At 46.1% G+C, this 18800-nt stretch overlaps 1 protein-coding gene across 1 annotated transcript in view; it reads right to left on the reverse strand.

Annotated features, from left to right (window-relative positions):
• The window catches only part of EGLN1 (egl-9 family hypoxia inducible factor 1), a 34395-nt gene extending 17345 nt beyond the window's left edge, over positions 1-17050 (reverse strand). Inside the window, exon 1 of the mRNA XM_030944892.1 lies at positions 15689-17050. Within this exon, the coding sequence (XP_030800752.1) occupies positions 15689-16612 (924 nt within the window). The 5' untranslated portion in view covers positions 16613-17050. The remainder of the gene's footprint in view (positions 1-15688) is intronic.
• Between the last annotated feature and the right edge of the window lie 1750 nt (positions 17051-18800).

Consider the following 18800-nt stretch of genomic DNA (forward strand, 5'->3'; position numbering starts at 1 on the left):
CACACATAAACTGTCTCCATCCAAGCTTTTCTTTACAATCCCACCACAGTCCAGTAATAGGGCCTCTTTCCCAGCTGGCATAAACAACATTTAGGGGTTTTGTTGTTTTAACCAGATCACCCAGTGTATCCAGTTCAAATGCATGCAGGCATTAAACAAATCTACTGGTATTCCAGCTGTCTCATTCCCACCAGTCCTTGGGCAAAGACTTGAGGAACAGCTGAGGCCATGCAGCACTACATGCTGAATATAAACACCAGGAGCAGGACTGCTGATGTTGGCATGCCAAGTCGGAAAAGTGACTCCCAAACCCACCCCTTCTGTGTATGTCCCAGCAGAGCCAGCTGTGTCAGCCCAGGTTATGGAGGCATTCTGCTGCAAACAGGGAGGCTGCACTGGCTCAGTGGAAGGAGAGCAGCTCAGGAATGCAATCTATTTGCTCTAAGAGCACGAGGCCTTGTGAGCGTGAGAAAGATCTGAACATACCCAACACTGACTCCAGGAAAAAACGCCTGAGGAAACTGCCTGTGCTTGTCTGGCTGATACAAAAGTCCCACTGTCTTCTGAAATGCCAATTCAACTGACCATACAGTGAATTTATGTTCATGACAGCAACAAGATCATCTCTACATTGGGACCTCCTGCAGAGCTCCTTGGTACTGCTTCAACAGGTTTTTTCCCCAGTCTTCCCATCCATCATAACCACTGGCCCAGGAGACCAACGTGATGGAAAAACACATCACTCTCATGCCTTGGAAAAAATGGAACATGCTGCATTATCAACTATAAATTGGTTAAAACGGACCCATCTGGTTTGTTCCAAGCCTGTTTATACTCGGCATTAGAAAGCTGCTATGAAAAAAACCAATTCAATCAAAAAATCTTTTCACCTTTGCCACTATTGCAGCAACAAAAATAGTATTTATTAGTATTTATATATATATATAATTGTTCACCCTTCCTAAAAGGCAAGGCTTCTCCATAGATTAGTCCTTTCTTGTGAACAACTAAAAAGCCTGTTTATGTTAAGTGACAAGGCTCCTGTCAACCAAATTGGTTATGACTTCTGTAACTCAACAAGTATTGTGGTTAGAAGTCACACGCTAACCTCAAACTCCAAATTTCCCAGAAAGTGACAGAATCCAAGCTCCACACAAAGTGGTGATGTAAGCAAAAAGCCATGGTGTACAAAACCTGACAGGAACGAGAAAGGTTTTCTTTACCAACTTGTCATGGAGACTTCCCCCACGCCCCCTGCCCCCCCTGCCAAGGCATTCAGAAGAACACAGAACCAGGACCTCTCCCCTCAAATGCTCACACAGAAAGTCAAAAATCTCAACATCAGCTGTGTTAGCATGCAGCCAGCACTTACACACTCTAAAACCTTCTTAAAAGCACTGTATTTAGTAAGAAGGAGAAATACACTATTCCACACCCCATCTAGAAATAATAGATTTCAACACAGGATATGCACACCTCCTTTTTTTGTGTTTCTGCAGAAAGGTTTATCTGTATGTCCTTTAAAATCCAATCAGCAGAAACTTTCCTGGTAAACCAAAGGACAGCTAGGGCTTTGCAATCTACAGTACTCACTGGGGAGAGATTGTGGGGATTAGCAATAGCAGCCTAGATCAGAGGTGTCATGTCAGAACAAGAGGACTGTTCCACAGCACATATTTATGCAACCTACATGCAAGATCTGCAGAGCTTAAGTAAAGCCTGTTCCCAGCTTAATGTTGTGCCAATTAAAGAAGAAAAAAAAGAGGCAAGAGCATAATGGATGACAAAGTGTTTGCCTCAGTCTGCAAATGACCCAAAACAACTCATACCCAAGGTATGAACTCATCATCAACTCAGGCAACAGCAGTGGAAATTACTGACGGACAGACAACATACAGCGACATGAAAGGAAGATGAAGAAAGTAGACACCAGAAGGACATTGTCAAAAGCCTGCATTATTGAAAGGGAGAAAGTAACACCAAGTACCACAAGAACTAAGGGAGGAACAGAACAGCAGCCAATTCTAAAAATCTTAAGATTCCAGATTTCTACACATTCAACTTCCCCTTCAAGTTAGCAAGAAATCACTTCAGATTTCAGGACTGGCAGAAATAGTCTTTCAGGCAGAGACTGTATTTTGAAAGAAATTTTCCACAAAATTGTTGAAAATAAATAACACATGTCCTAAATTTGTATCTAGTATTGACACTAACACTGGGTAGCAGTTTCTAAATAGGAGACTGCACTTCAAGAAATTATCTGTGGGCAGCCAACTGATTTACTAATTTCTACAATGTGTAGTAAAGGGCCCTGTATCTTTATACTAAAGACACTACAGATCCCCAAACTTTTTTGGTATTCTCTCAAAGTCACACTTGTTTGGAGATGGGCAATCAAGAGGAAAGCTGATTGTGAAACCAGAGAAAGGCTGTAGGGAAGAAAAGGGAGGAAGGGGAGGAGTGGGCAAGGACCTGTGGACAGTGGATGCACTTGCCAGCCTGTGCTGCAGTAACAAGGGGAGCAAGCCCCACAGCATGGGTTTTAATTGCAATTACTCTGCTACCAACCCCATGAAATCAAGCTGCAAGCACTAACAAGTGAGATACCTCAGCAGGCCTCAGCTGTAATTGTTTTTGGGTGTCCTCCAGCCCCCTAATGAACCACACCACAAAACATCTTGGACATTGTGGGTTACTCTCAGCACACAGATTTGCAACAAAAGATAAGAAAAAAGCTGCTGCTCCATGAACAGCACTGTGCTCACATCCACCCACTGTGTGCAAAAGGCTGCTCACATCATCTGTACTCCAGGTAAAATGTTTGCATGGAGTGGCCTCACAAAAAGCTACTTACCTCTCTGAATGCCTGCTCTGCCCTCAAGCCTATTGGTCAATTTATCCCCCCACTTGGAGAACACAAACATCAGTAAAACAATCGGTATATTTTATTTCCAGGATCAACACAAGCAATGTGATATAGCTACCATGAAAACAACTGAGAGTTACTCCAGAAAACAAGAATTTACTTCCTCTGTAAAGACAGGCCTTAATTAAGGGTTCCCAAACCAAGATAACCATTCCTTAAAAATGAGGGCTAGATGATGAAAAAAAGTGTAACAGATTTTTCAAAGGAAAAAAAATTCTCAAAGGGACTCAATCTTCCTATCACTGGCAAATTCTGCTCCCTACTGAGCCCCTGAAGAATTCCATCACTCTCTCCAGAAAGCTGCCCCCAAAGGGAAGGGGTGGGGGGGCAGGGAGGAAGGCAGGGGGGGTGCACTGGAATTTTTGCTCTTCAAAGGCAAGTTTTCTCTGGGGTTTTAATATGGAGCTATTCTAAGTTGAATTGCAGAACTCTAAGTCTCAATGGTGAGGAAGCATCATTTATTACTAGCTTTGTCTTTCAGTGGGTGTGTTCCTTCAAAGTAGCAGGATGTGAGCGTAGAAAGAGTAAAAGACACAGCAAAAACCAGAAATCTGCAAAATTCAAGTTGCCATATGAGACAAACTGAAAATAAAGCTAATTGATAGTATCTTCATCTACATTTCATGTCCTGCAGTGGAATATTATTTTCCATGTTTACAAGGTTTTTTATAAAACTATAGGACTAAACAGGTAAAAATAATGTATGTGTATCTTATTACCTCTTACAATATAATTTTGGCATAGCCTTGGCTCATGAGTGAGACAACTCCCATTTTCTATTTTCACTAAGGAAAATGACAAAGTCAGGACTCCAGTATAGGAACTCCTGTGTTGTTCTTGAGTCTGTGCCAGGTGTTAGGAGGCCTTCAAGAGTCATTACATGTCATTTTTTCCAAGCTATAGCAGAGACTTAAAGCAAATTTACTCAACCCATTAATTTTAATGCAAACATTGAACATTTTTAAATATAAAGCACTTGAACCATGGATGTTACTTCCAAGGCATTTGGTAATAATGGAACAGGAAAAGTAAAGACCAATAAAATAGTAAATTCCAGTTGTAACTTCACTATAGCAAACTAACCTCCTTTTAGTGAATAATGGGGTGTTATCAGAAGGATTCCCAGAGGACCTGTACTATTTCTATATGACCTGGGAAACAAGGGTGAAGGAGTAGAGGGATGGTGTTTACCTGCAATACCTAAATATGCTGCAGTTCCTCCCAGCCCTGGCTGCAGAAAGGCACACGGAGGGGTGTAAAACGATATCAACTGCCTCAACAACAAAACAGGAGGTGAAATTCAGGAAGGATTCAGGAAAGTAAGTGCAAAAAATACCCCTTGGGGAAAAAAAACCCCAAACTTTCTTATACACTGGTGTCTTCTAAACTGGATACCATCACTTTAGAAAAAAAATTCAGTAAATATAGGCTGTTCTCCCAAGAACTTCATGTCAGCACAGCAGAGGAAGCAACTGAAGTGTCATAAATCACTAAACAAGGAAAGGCAACACAGAATACATCACCCTGCCAGCATATAAAATCAGGATATCTTTATACATTAAATACTGTGCTTCTGCTTGCCTTACCTTGATCAGCATAACCAGAAAAGCTGCACAGAAGTGCAGCAGGAATAACTAGAATCATGAAACTACCAATTGGATAAACACAAAAAGGACTACAGTTCTTCAATTTAGGAGGGAAAGCGTGTCAGCTGAAAAAAATGCATGCAAGCAAATGCCAGACTTTTTTCAAGAATATGACAAGTAGAACTACTGGGAAGTGAGTTTTCACAATACAGTCTAGGAGACACTGAAATCACCATCAGTGGGTTTTAAACAAAAGGAAGTTCCTTTTCCATCTAATCAAACTGCAGGATTTGCTGTTACAGGATGTTGCAGAGGCCAAAAGTACAAATGGCTTTTAAAACAAGATTACAAAAATTAATGGCAAATGTGTCCATCCATCTGCACGTATTACAGGCAGTGGTCTAGATACAACCTCTGTCTCAGAGCTCCTTGATTGCCAGAGGTAAGTGGTATATGAGAACATAATTTTATATACACTTTGAAGCTTTAAATACAGAACAATTATTGATTATTTACAACAACTACATAATAGTATAAACTAGATGGCAAATACTTGTGTGAAACAGACATTTGATAAGGGAGAACTCCCACTGAGCAAACACAAGAAGGCAGCCTGCTAGAACCTAAATCAAATTAGCCAGAATGCAAAAAGTCAAAGTTTTGAGCAGGGTGGGTCTTCAGCATCTGAACGATAAGAACAAATGGCTTTAAATGTTAGGACTTTTTTCATAGTAAGACTGGGTAGTCCTCAAAAACGCTTAGCTTTAACCCACAATTCATGACCTAGCATCTAGTTCATACAGAAGGTCACTTCAGATGAACACAACTCCATCTGGCTTCAATTTACCACTAGATAGATGGTAGGGATGGCCAAGCTGACACTCCCGAGAGGCACACAGCTCTTATCTCTCTAACGCAGTTCCTTGCAGAGGACAGGCCATTGACAGGATGCCTGCAGCTGCTGTACCTGGCAGAGAGCAGCAACTGAGGCAAGCCTCGGCCTCTGCACCCTGCTGGGGCAGCCAGCCTCTCTCAGCACCTGCTCCTTATCCTGCTCCCTCCCCTCTACCCCAACAGGACAGGAACACACCACTGCACAACAAGGTCCCCAGAGGAGCACAGGCAGGATGGAAGCGGGCAGGAGCAGCAAGTTTGTGTGGGGAATACAGATGAAAAAAAATAACTAGAAAGTAGATGGAAGAGGTAAGGATCATAACTTGAGAGCTGCAGATTTTTTATTTATTCAACAGCCTGGCAAAATACATAAGCCTGACTCTTACCAGTTCAAAAGTTCCCCACCCACACTTTTCTTTTCTAATATGGAATGGGTGGAATTTTTCGTAAGTAAAATAAAACTGAAATGTACCAAAAATAATATTTGGCCAGATGTTTGTTACAAATAAAAAAAAGTAAAAATATGTGAAATATTAAAAGTAAAAGCACTTTTTGGCAGTTTGTGGCTTTCAAACAGCATATTTCATTTTTCTGTCTGTCTTGCAAGAAAAGGATAACTATGTATGCTGCACTATGCCCTCTCAGTAGAGAAGTGGACTCAAGATCATATATAACTTTAAAATAATTTTGGACAGAAAGTACGAATCCCCTACAGGTAACTGACTTTAATTTCTTAAATGTTTGCTTAAATCAGTCTCATGGAGTGTACACATGCTTTGTATTAGCAAGCTTTGCTAGGAAAGGACTGTGCTATGAGCACATGCACACATGAATGGAAAAACAGGCAGCTTGGGAGAAAAGAGGAAAGAGGCAGCACCACAGACTTAGTAAAAGTGACCACCAGGATGACCAAAAGGGATCCACAGCAGGAATATTTCAAACCGTTACATTACTGGCATATTCGACCACAATGATCCTTTAGGGAGCAAATGACACAAGCAGGAAGACAGAGTACTGGTAACTTCATTCAGAGATGCAATAAGCAGGACTTATACTGACAGTGCCATTGCTGGAAAAAAATATTTTAACACAATGCAAAATTTGGCTTGTTTTGTATCTTTTCCATTTCAAACTGCAGTATTTTTTTTCATGGGAGCACTGAGCTTGGCAGTCACCTCTGGAGATCACATGGTCCAGCCCACTGCTGAGAGGTGGGTCACCCAGAGCAAGCTGGGTGACCAGTAACCAGGTTTTGAGTATCTCCAAGTATGAAGACTCCACAACCTCTGCAGCAACCTGCTTCTTGGTTCATCACAATGGAAAAATAATTTATTTCATTTCAATGGAATTTCTTGCATCTCAGCATACCCACTGCCTGGCCACTGAGCACTGCTGCCAAGAGTCTGGCTCCCTCTCCTTCACTCCTCCTCTCAAGTATCTGTACACACTGGTATGGTCCCCTCACACCTTCTCCTCTGCCACATAAACAGCCCAAGCTCTCTCAGCATCTTCCTGTATGACCTGAAAGACCAAATCTACCACTACGAACAGTGCTACTGCCTGGCTGATGCGCTGTCATAGAGGGGCTAAAGCACACACAAATAAAGTTAAGCCAAACAGAGGTACAATTCAGCCAGCATCTATTTCACTGGGCATCATCCAGTGTGCCAGCTGTAAAGGAGTCAGTTTAAGATGCCCTTATCAACTGGCCACAGTCTCCTTTCTCACAGAAGTAAGGCTGCATGCCAGCTGCCTGAACAACAAAGCAGCAACCACTGAAACGGGAAGGGCCCAATGCCTTCAGCAGAGAACAGATCACACACTGTTCGAATACAGCAGAAGCTGTTGAGGGATCTTGGCACCCATGGCAAGGTTTAGCTGCTTGAACAGATGCTTGAACAGGACACAGAGCAGCAACAAGAGAGATATGTTATTAGCCAATGGTAAACTACTTTGGAAACCTTACACATGTTGCATCCCTGGACTTTTTCACAGTATGGAGAATTTATGAGGATTGCTGCCTCAAAGCTGGGACAAGTTTTTAATCTATAGCAATTTAAATTCCACATTACCACAACTGTCAGGTAAACTACTATTGAAACATTTTTGTTTCAGTTGACTAGCAATGTCAAGACTGTTATAAACTATATAACTGCAGCTGTCTAACCTGCTCAAGCAGGAAGATAACAGACCCTGGCATACCAGAAGGGCAGCAAACCACAGCAAGACTATGCCCAGCAGAGAATCCTATAGCCTCTATCAACTCACCAAGAATTTCAAGCTATCAACGGAACAAATTGATGTGAATTGATAATACAAGCTCTTCCTGGAAATGGATTTTAAGTATCTTCATACAAAAAGACAAAACAAACAAAACCCAGGAAAAATAAACCAAACCAAGCAAACACATATAAGGCCCTAATGTCTTCAGCATTTAGTACATTTTTTAACTTGACAGTCAATGCAACAATTCCTCTACCCTGCTAGGACCAAAAAAAAAAACAAACCAACAACTCCCTCACTGCATTCATCTTTGAATCATTTTCAGCATCATGTTTGTTTTTGCTGAAACAAAGCAAGGCAGCCTCAGGCTCTGCTCTCACCGCAGCACACGGAGGTGACACAGCATCATCTCCTCAAAGGTGTACTTAATTTCTACAATGCAGAATGCCTTCATGATCAAACTATGTGCTCTGAGCTGGTCTGAGCCTATATTAACGCACAAAATTAATCCTTGGGTATTAAATAACCTTTTACTTTAGGCCTCATTAGTTACCCTACAGGTATGGACTTCATCTCTTTATCAGAGCACTACACACACAACATATCGATAACCACCCTACCTCCACACACAACCTCTGCCCAGACGTGCAGGCACGCACATTTCTACCCCATTCCTATTTATAACATCATGTGCTAACAAAAATACTCTCAAGCAGTTTTAAGTTAAATACCAAAGAACAAGAAAGTCTTCAAGTGTAAGCAGCTGTTACGTGCATAAAAGCATTGCTCTATTTTTGACAGACACTGCCCTGGAACAGCGAGTGGATTTTGACCTGAAGCTTACGACTGCCACTTACCAGCTAATTCTGGCACAAGCCTGCACTGGAAATATGCCTGACCACCCATCTTAACCAACAACCTTCAGAACCTCAAAGGAGTTTACAAGGATTTCATCAGCACCAAATGACTTTCCCAAAAGGCTTCAAAGACTAGCATTAGTCCTCCTTTTAAAGGGTCTAAGTAAGTCATAAATGCAGAAGACAAAAAGGGTGTCATAAATAACAATTATTTCACTCAGTAATAACCGCAAAGTCAAATAACTCTACTGTTCTATACACTAAAAATACTGCTTTCAAAATACTGTTTTCTTAGCGGAGCGTAAAAAACACGCCAATGAATAAAGAACCTGAATTGATATAATCGGAATATGCTGATTTCCAAAAAACACTTGTACAGTCCTCACATTGTCTGCAGTCACTCCCCCAGAGAAAAGTAACAAAATACAGCGGCACAAGAGCCAGGGAGCCCCACGAGTGTCCTACTGAAGAATTCACTAACCAACCCACTCACAACAGTCCCAAAATTAATTTCTGAACTGAAAAAAGTGTTGTTTTTGTACAAGAGCTCTCTAAGGAGCCTAAAGAGAAACTATTTAGTCTCCGGATAGGCAAGAAGAAATTTTTGCTTTATATAGAGTATCCGTTTCCCTTTTATAACAAGTTTCCTTTCTGCTGCAGGAGAAAGCCTTCATTTAAATTCCAAGGACACTAGGTACATACCTAGAGGTACAAACATATGTACTAGCACCCAGTACAGAACACAGAAGCAACTAGAAAGAGAGCATCCTGCAAAATTCCAATAGCAACCTAGCCTGTTCAAGCCAAGAGCCATCAGACATTAAGACAGGCTATCCAACTGAATTACAAATCTAACGAACATGGTAAATAGCATAGAAGAGAATAATATGCTGCCAATTTATTTTTTCAGGAAATAGGTAGCAGCCTATTCAGAAATTAAGCACCATTTAGAAAAAAGGAAAACATCTCTCAACCAACCAGTCAAGGTTACTGATACAACTAACCCAGGGATCTGAGAACTGCTGTTCAGACAGTCCTATGACTTGGCAGGACATCACTTGCAAAGAATTTCAGTCCAAGAGGCCACAGGGAAGGGAAGACAGCTCTTCCTCTCAAGCTGTACAGCTATGATGAGAAGCATCCCACTTGATTCTTAGGCAGTATTAAATGAGCCCATTCTGTGCAGAAGAGACAGCACAGAACATCAAAGTAGCAACACAGTCAAAAAGTCATTGATATCACTGACAGGAAATAATTAATTATCCACAGGGTACGGAAATCACTGATGAGCACAAACTACAATGCCACAGGTTCCTCATCTCCAGAACAGTAACAAACTAAAAAGGTGAACTCTAGTTACAGTCAAAAATGGCTTGGAAAAGCAAGAAGAACAAGCACTGGAGCTGGCACAAGGGGATGGGGCTGAGCAGGAACCTTCCTTACCAGCAGCAAACAGAAGCAAGCTGCAGCACACTGTTCATGGCAAATGACACCAATCCAGCTCTCTCTTGAAACAGAGGTCAAGAACATCTTTGATGCTAATAAAACTCTAGAATAAGGGATAGGAACAGCCAATAAAGCTTAAGAGCAGGTTGATTTTGAAGCTGGGAGCATGGGGGAAATCAGTGTTCATTTGGAGAAAATACATGTTTCCACTGTACATGCTATATGGGATCACCTGGTGGGTAGACGAGCAAAGTTTCTGTATAAAATTGTTGTAAGAAAGATTCTTGTAGGACAGAAGTATGTGTTTCTGAACACAGAAGAGCAAAAAGAGAAAAGTTAAGAAAGAAAAAAACATACATAGCTAGCAAAGAGTTCTTAAACTATGTTTGAATTTTCAAGGGCAAATTTTGGGAGAATCAGACTCAAATTCTAAACTAAGGCTGTAGTTTTGGCAAACACTTTAAACTGGCATAAATTTGCATTGCTGCTGAAAGAAAGTCTCACCATCTGCCAGTCCTCTGTGCCAGCACAAACATCCGAACACTGAACCAGGAGCACTTCTTTTGCCAGTTTATTTTTCAGATGGATCAGTTCCCCAAACCAGTTCACAGGATGGCCATGTAAATACTTGTGCTGGCAAAGAAGAGTGACTACTCCAGTGCTGCCAGCCCAATATGTTCACTGAACTACAGCCTACCACACAGGGGTGTGGAGAAGTCCTAGCAGTCACAGGTGGTGCTCCCCACCCTTGGACACACTATATTCGTACCACACTTGGAAGTTGCAACCACCACACAGCTGCCCTCAGAAACCAGCATATCTCTGTAATTTTCTCTAGTAGGAGAACCTGTCAGAATCTCAGCTGGCTGAGAATGCTAAAGCTGGCTGTAAACGAGTATTTTCTGGATGTTGCTGACCTTCTCCATCAAAAGATCATTTGGAGGAGAAACCCCAGTCACTCTTCTGATCACCTCCTTCACCTGGGACCCAAAAGGCTTGTACAAAAAATGAAAACTACAGTCATCACATGTCAGGGCTCTACTCCAACAGGGATTTAAGAACCGTGTGTGGGCTGTTGTGTATCCATGGATCACCACACAATCCTTTGGAGACAGCACAGTCATCTACAAGAAAACAACATCACCAACAGAAGCGCTGCTGTCAGGGAAACAACCAAAAGATAAGGACAAGCATTGGTCATGTTCTGTATCAAGGTCAAGCAACACAAGTGAGTACTGGGAGACTGAGAGAGACCTATCCATGCTTTCCTACAACTCAGTGGTAAATTCAAAGCCATACATGAGGTCATTCACTAGGAACCAATTAGATCAGTAAGTTTTCTACCAAGAAATAAATTCAAGGTGTGATAGCGAAACGATCTCCAGAATGATACAGGAGGATCAATGTAATCACACATGCCACAAGCAAATTGAAGGAAAGGCCACCACTTTACAGACATTCCTAAGCCCAGATCTCCAGTCACAGCTCTTGGGTCCTTCAACCAGAACAGGACTTACCCGAGCTGCACACCTGGCCCTGTGACTTCTTTCCTTTCTTCTACCTTTCTTCTACCTTCATTTCTTTCCTTTCTTCTACCAGTTTTGGCATCATCACCTTCCAGTCCTTGCTTGGTTGCTAAGCTCTTATTCCCTCTTATTTTTCATTTGTCTTCTTATTGCCACACATGCTTACAGTCATATTTTGTAGAATAAGATATAGTGGAAAGAACACCCCTAAATCTTACTTCTCCTTGGTAACATTAATCCAACATGTTTGTAGAAAAGCTGCAACATAAATAAGTGGCAAGAGCAGAGAGCCTCTTCTGTCCAGTTTATAAAAAAGCGAACAGCAGGGTACAAGAAATCCACTCACTCTTGGAGAATTATTTTCTAAAGGAGCATTACTAACTTTGAAAGAATCTAATTTAATAGGGCACAGTCAGACTAGTCTGAATCCTAGGTCTTCGGAAAACTCCAGGATCTCCAGAGCAGGAGATAAGCAATTGAGAAAAAGAAGAAAAGCAGGTTTACAGGATATGTAACAAATAAAGCAAATTTTTAAGCTACAGGTGGCTGAGAGGCAGTGGGTGTCACTAGCATAATAGCAGAGAGAGGAGAGCATTAAAATGCAGCAAATTGAACAGGACTGGTTTCTAGAAGTAGGAATGAAGGAACAACTAAAGGGATGCAAGAGGGCCTGTTAAACTGTCTATTTTAATGTCCTTCCTACAAAAGGCAGAGGTTAGGGTTCAGGAGATGGCTGGCACTGGGTGTAATGGTGAGCAGAAAGAGGAACAGCTGATGGATCAGATGTCTGGTTATATGGTGATTATTAGGAACCCAGTCCACAACTGGGAAGTCACAGTATTACTCCAGGACCAGTAAATGATGCAAGCTTCAGATCAGAGAGTCCACAATATGGGAAAGAGAAAGCTAGCAAAAAAAATCATAAACCTGACACCACCGCTAACCCCTTCTTCATGCTCCATATGGGGAAAGAGGAAAAACCATCTCACCTGGGTGAGATTCAGGATGATTTCTTTTCCTGATTTTGATGAGCAGGCTGTTACCTCTACTAGCCATGTAAGAACGGGACAGGCAAGAAACAGAAATACATGCATGCACAAATGTGGCAACTGATAAGACAAAGGAAAAAAAGAGAATGTATGAAAAGATGAAAGAAGTAAAAACTAGAAAATAACAGGAAGCAGGAGAAAGACACTAGAGCTCAAATATGCACGTATGTGCCAGTGTCTGCTAGAGAAAAGAAGGAAGCAGAGTCTGGAAAGAAAGAGAACAAAAGCAAGGAATGCAGTAAGTCAGGACTTCCAAGATGAGTAAATAGTTAGCCACTCTCTTATACTTGCTGCTGTCTCCACACACCTCAAAAGTACTTGGCTAGTTTATAACTAATGCTGTATCTTTCAGGCTGGAGAGTAACTTGCTGACACTCAGGACTAGGTAGAACCACACCAGTTTCAGTAGATCAGTTCTAGGTGGCCCAGGTAACTTAGAGAAAACACCTACAGAGACTTTAAAATATAAAATCTCAGGTCACAATCAACATTTTACCTTATTTCATGTTCTTTGCCTTAGTGGACTGGCCCTGGTGAATGTAAATGTTTGAATTAGATTAACACAACATAGCTTTTTCCCTGACAGGCAAGTTTACAAGCCAAGAGATTCAGGATATATATACACACACCTCAGACCAATTTCTTCTTGTTTTTTCAACACTGCTTCTAGACAGCTGAAGTGCACTACAACAGACGCCACAGAAGTGATGGCAAGTTCAATGCCAACAACACCAATGGGTTACAAGTTACATGGTTACAATACAAGTTATTTGAAGTGATACTCTGGGTATCATCTGCTTCTGTTTATTCAGCTCTGAGGTGAATATTTGGGAGTGAATGACAGTTTTCATTCTGGTTTTGCTGGCATTTTAGAGAACTGAGATTTCATGCACACTAAAAGCACTGACTTTTGCAGGGAAATAAACAAGGGAAAGTGAGAAGACAAAGTAATGCATTTCTGTACCACCAAGGAGTGAAGTATTGTGCTCCTACTGATCTGATCCCTACACCTGTTCTGATCCCCCAAACAGAGGGACTTCAAAAACCAAGTAGGAACATAAAATACAGTGGTCCAGGAATTACAGGCGTGATTGAGGATTACAATTCCAAAAGCCTTGGCACCTATTCTTTACAGAAGCATACCACTGTGCAGAAAAACAGAAGCAGTATTCCCTTTTGCTGCATAAAACTGAAATCCAGCAAAACCACTGATATTTTTAGTGTGTAAGTTTGATGCCTTGAAGAGCTTTAAGACTGCCTGAAAGATAAGTTGGCTTAGAAAAGTCCTGCAGGAATCTATGAGGACTCTACACCATGTTCCCATTTAAATGTTTTAGCACAGTACTGGTTCAACTGAAGAAATGCAAAGACAGCATTACCAAAAAAAAAAAAAAATTCCCACCCTCTTTTCTTTATCACGGGAGTTTCCCGTGCCCTGAACAAATCCAGGGCTGTTTTTTGCTGTCCAGTTTCTCCCTTCCTCCCTCCCTCCCGCAGCTTCCTACCAGCTGAGATTCTGCAGCTGCAGCAACAACAGTCCATCTGTGACAGTGCAACCACCTCGGCAGGATGACTCCTACCATTTCACTGGCTTCCTTATGTTTTAACAGAGGTAGCAAAGTCAGAAGGGGCTTCATCCTTCTTCTTTTTTTTATTAAACTGAAAAGATACTGATGAATATTCATTACTAGCTCTCTACCAAGGGCATGAATTTTATTTAAAGGACTGGAAGGGAATCGCAAATTAGGCTAATACAATGGAAGATTTTGACTCAGTTCTCTGGTCTCGAAATAGAGCTAAAGAGTAAGATTTTTGTGGAAAAGTGACTTAACGAGAGTAAAATAAAAACTGCCCAAAGCCACCCTGCTCCATGGCTGTGATTCCACTACTTGCCACAACACCCATTTTCCAGAGTGCCTCACTGTAACTCACGGGTTTATTGTGCCACCGGGGCACTCACTCACTGATGCGGGTCTCCTGACCACATTTTTAAGTCCTGCACCTGGCAGGCCACATCCTGAGCCAAGGTTTACCACAACCCGGCACATTCAGGCTAGCCTACAAACGCTGCGCACAAGTGGTTCCACACTCTTCAGCCAGCGCCGCTGCCGTGACACCCCGCAGCCAGCCCCCTGCTCCCCGCAGCTGGTCAGAGCTGTCTGACCCGCGTTTTCCGGGAGACCATGAAAGAACTCCCATTTCAATGCTCATCACCTAGAGGATAAGCTTCCAGGTCAAGAGGTTTTTAACAAAACGCAGGTATATAAACAAAATCACCTTTTTTACCTGCAAACAAACCCTTTCGCACCTTCCCGGCAGAGAGCGATCTCCAGGCTGCCCGCGGGACAGCAACCTGCCCGTCCAGGCTGCGGCCCAGGCCCGCTGGGGCTGGGGATCCCGCCACGGCCGGGCGTGAGTCACAGAACTGTGAGGGTTGGAAACGACCCCTGGAGATCATCCAGTCCAACTCTCCTGCCCAGGCAGGGTCACCTCGAGCAGGTGACACAGGAACGCGTCCAGGTGGGTTTTGAATGCTTCCAGATAGACTCCACGGCTCCTCTGGACAGCCTGTTCCAGTGCTCTGCCACCCTCAACGTAAAGAAGTTCTTCCTCTTGCTGAGGTGGAACTCTTGTGCTTTACTTTATGGCCACTGCTACTTGTCCTGTCACTGGGCAACGCTGAAGAGTCTAGCACCGTCTTTTTAACATCAACCTGAGATATTTACATACATTAATGAAATCCCTTCTATCCTCTTTTCACTAGACTAGAAAGGCTCAGCTCCCGCAGTCTCTCTTCATGACAGAAACGCTCCAAACCCCTAATCATCTTTGTGACCGTCTAGAGACAGACAGGAGCTTCTTTCTCATACTGAGGAGCCCAGACCTGGGCCGCACGTATGAGTCGGCTCCGGGGAGCAGAGCGGCAGCAGGCGCACACGCACAGCACAGCCCCGCACAGGCAGCCGCACGGACGGACGGACAGACAGACAGACAGCCGGACGGACGTGCGCACACGCACGCAGCCCCGCAGACAGCCGCACACGTGCGCGCACACACGCCCGCACCGGGGAAGCGCCGGCTCCGCGGCCCCGCTCCCGCCCCCTCGCCACAACCCTCCCGGCAGCAGGAGCAAGGGGAGGCCGGGCACCGGGGGTCCCAGCTCCCTCCCTCCCTCACTCACTTTCGTCCTGCCGTTGATTTTGTAGTTGCCCAGCTTTCCATTACAGTGTCGGATGAGATCGTCCATGCTGTTCATGAGGAGCCGAATGGTCTGGCAGCCTGGCTCCTTGCCCTCCACCCAGGTGATCTTGTCGCCGCGAATGTCCTTAGAGGAGTCGCTCTTCTGGCTGACGAGCTGCCCGTCGGTGAAGCGGCCGGTGTGGTGGAGGGCCCGCACCTCCTCGGCCACCAGCCCGCCCAGCTCCTTGCCGAGGAAGTCGTCCACCACGCAGATGCCGTGCTTGTTCATGCAGGGCACGATGTACTCCAGCGCCAGCCGCTGCGGCACCAGCGACTTGGTCTGCCCGTTGGGGCGCAGCGCGGCCGCACCGGGTCCCGCCTGCACGCCGCCCGGGTACAGGTTCGACTTGTCCCGGTACAGCAGCACTGCCTCCCCGGAGGGCGACGGGGACTGGGCCGCGGCCGATGCCTCCGTCTCACCGCCGGCAGCTGCACCGGCGGCGGCGACGTGATTGTTGGTCAGCGGGGCGGCCTCGGCGGGGGCCTCCGGGGACGGCGGCGCTGCGCCCTTCCCGACCCCCGCCCGGCTGCCGCTGCCCGCCGCGGCCCCGCCGTGGGCGCGGGGCGGCGGGGGATGCCCGCCGTGGGGCTCGGTAGCGCCCCCTGCCGCTCCAGCCGCCGCAGCGCCGCCGCCGCGGCAGATCAGCTTGTGCTTCTTCCAGTCCTGGCGCTGGTGCTCCTTGCTGCAGTAGAAGGAGCTGCGGCAGCGCCCGCACCGCAGCAGGTTCTCCATCTTCCCGCACAGCTCGCAGTACTGCCGGTCCCGCTCGCTGCTGTTGCTGCTGCTGCTGCTGCTGCTGCTGCCCCCGCTGCCGCTCTCGCCCTGGCCGCCCTGACCGGCGCCTCCGCCGCTGTCATTCGCCATGGCGCTGGTGGTGCCGCCGCAGCCCCGCTCCGCCGGGTCGTGTTATGTAAGGAGGCGGGCGGGAGCGGCGCTAACGCGGGCCCCCGCCCGGCCGCGCGGGGAGGGAGCGCTTACTGCATCATGGCCGCCCGGCTCCGGCTCCGGCTCCGCCGCGGCCCCCGCCGCCCTCCGCCTCCGCCGGCCCGCGGCCTCCCCCGGCGTGTGGGGGCCCGCGCCGCCCTCCCTGCGCCGCTAACGTTGCTTAGCGCCGCCTCATCGCCGCCCCACCGGCGGCGGAACGGCCGAGGGGGCGCGGAGCGGCGCGGTGCGGGGCTGCCTTCCGCTCCCCGCCGGCCTCTCTGGCCGGTGCGGCCGCCGCCTCTACCCACCGCGCCTCCGCCGCTCTGCCGGGGCGAGGAGGAGGAGGCGCCACTCCAGAGGCCCCCTGTGCACGTACGCCACTTCCAGCCCGCCAGCGCCGCCGGCGCGTCAGGCGGGCGTGGCCGGGCGGGCGGGGCCGGCTCGGAGCCGGCCGTGTCCTCCGCGCCGCTGCGTGAGGGGCTCGGACGCGCCGCTCCAGTCGTAGGCGCACGGACAGGCCGCGGGCCGGACCGGGGCGGCCGCAGTGCTCTCGTGGGGATGGCGCCCTTCTCCCGCTGTGACGAGTGCGGCCTTCCCGGCAGGGACAGTGGGGAAATTGCTGAGGGTATCACTGGTCTGGGCTGCCGGGGCCGCCCCGTCGTCGCTGGGCAGGTCGCTAGTCTGAGGGTGCCCGTGACCCCGGTAGCGAGCTGCCCCGCTGCCCCCGTGAGGTGTGGGCCTGCCGCAGGTGAGGCTCCGAGGAGCGGCGGGTGACGTGGAAGCTGGGCACTGTGGCTTGGATGACAGGCAGGGTGGCGGCGGCGGCACCTGGCTACAGTAGAGAGCCAGGTTTTGTCACTCTCGTAGGCCCCAAAATACTCCCGCCGGATAGCTGGTAGGGCGGGAGAGACATGTGCTGTCTCCTTCATAAATAACACGTGGCTTGTGTCCTGCTTGACGGAATGGTAGTGAAGGCTGGAGCTAGGCTGATTAAGGAATGAAAAAGCAGGAAGAAGGAGCCAGTTGATGTAGCTGCCAAAACAAGGCGAGCCCAGGAGTTGGGGCCTGTGCTGTGATGAACGTAGCAAAGTCCCTGACAGGCAAAAGGAAGCTCGTTTGGCAGAGCAGTGCTGCTAGAGGGACAAAGGTCTCAGCTCAGTCACATCCGTTGCCAAAAGCCACATGGGCATCTGGACTCCTCTGAGGTGATGTTTTAGCTTCCACTGATCCAATTAACCATGGCTTTGCTTGCTTGTGGTAAAGTTTAGGAAAGCGGAGTTTCCTGCAGTACAGCCCAACACGGTGGTCAGTGCTTCAGAGCCGTGTGGTGAGGCAGAGCAATTATTCCTCCTGGGCTGGATCTTCTCCCACCCATCTTCTCAGAGAGCCATTTGGTGAACAGACAGCAAATAGCTGCTCCATGGGCTGGGCTGGTGAGACATGATCCATGCCATTGGTCTGCACTGCCTGTAAGTTAAGCAAATGCATTCTAAAGCCCAAGAAGTGTAAAATACATGACCCAATACACAGATCTTGAGGCAGAAAGGTGAAATGAACCCAGAGGCTGCCACAAGACTTCGCATGACATTGGATAAGTGATTTGTTCTCTGCCACTGTAGAAGAGGAATACTAATGCTTTTGCTTCTCACAGGCTTTTGTGAGGCTTAACACTGCAATATTCTTGTATTATAGTGAAATGACTTTATGTATGCAATTAATAAAAAATTGTTTAGTTCTTTTCTCTCCTATAGAACTGGATTTAGGATTGATTGGCATAGTAATAGGACTTGGAGAAATGTTAGGCACTGAATGTACTATATGAAGAATGCAAGAGAAACAAAGTGTACCAAGGCTACAAGTGCCTTGTGGTACATACATGAAAAATGAGAAGGAAAACCAGGGTGAATTATTAGAAAGGCAAAAGGAGTACTGAGAGGACAAGGTCATGAAAGCCCAGTGGATAAAATTTCAAGGTGAATATGACTAGTGAGCTCCAAGGGAGAATTAAAAACAACAGCAACCACCAAAGGGAAAAAAAAGGTGGCAAATGAACTGGAAAAGATGGAAACGAAAACCAAAGTTCCAGAATAGTAATTTCTTTGTGGTAAGGGCAGAAGGAAGTGGACAA

The sequence above is a fragment of the Camarhynchus parvulus genome, chromosome 3 (assembly GCF_901933205.1).
Source record: "Camarhynchus parvulus chromosome 3, STF_HiC, whole genome shotgun sequence".
NCBI classification, from domain to species: Eukaryota; Metazoa; Chordata; class Aves; order Passeriformes; family Thraupidae; genus Camarhynchus; species Camarhynchus parvulus.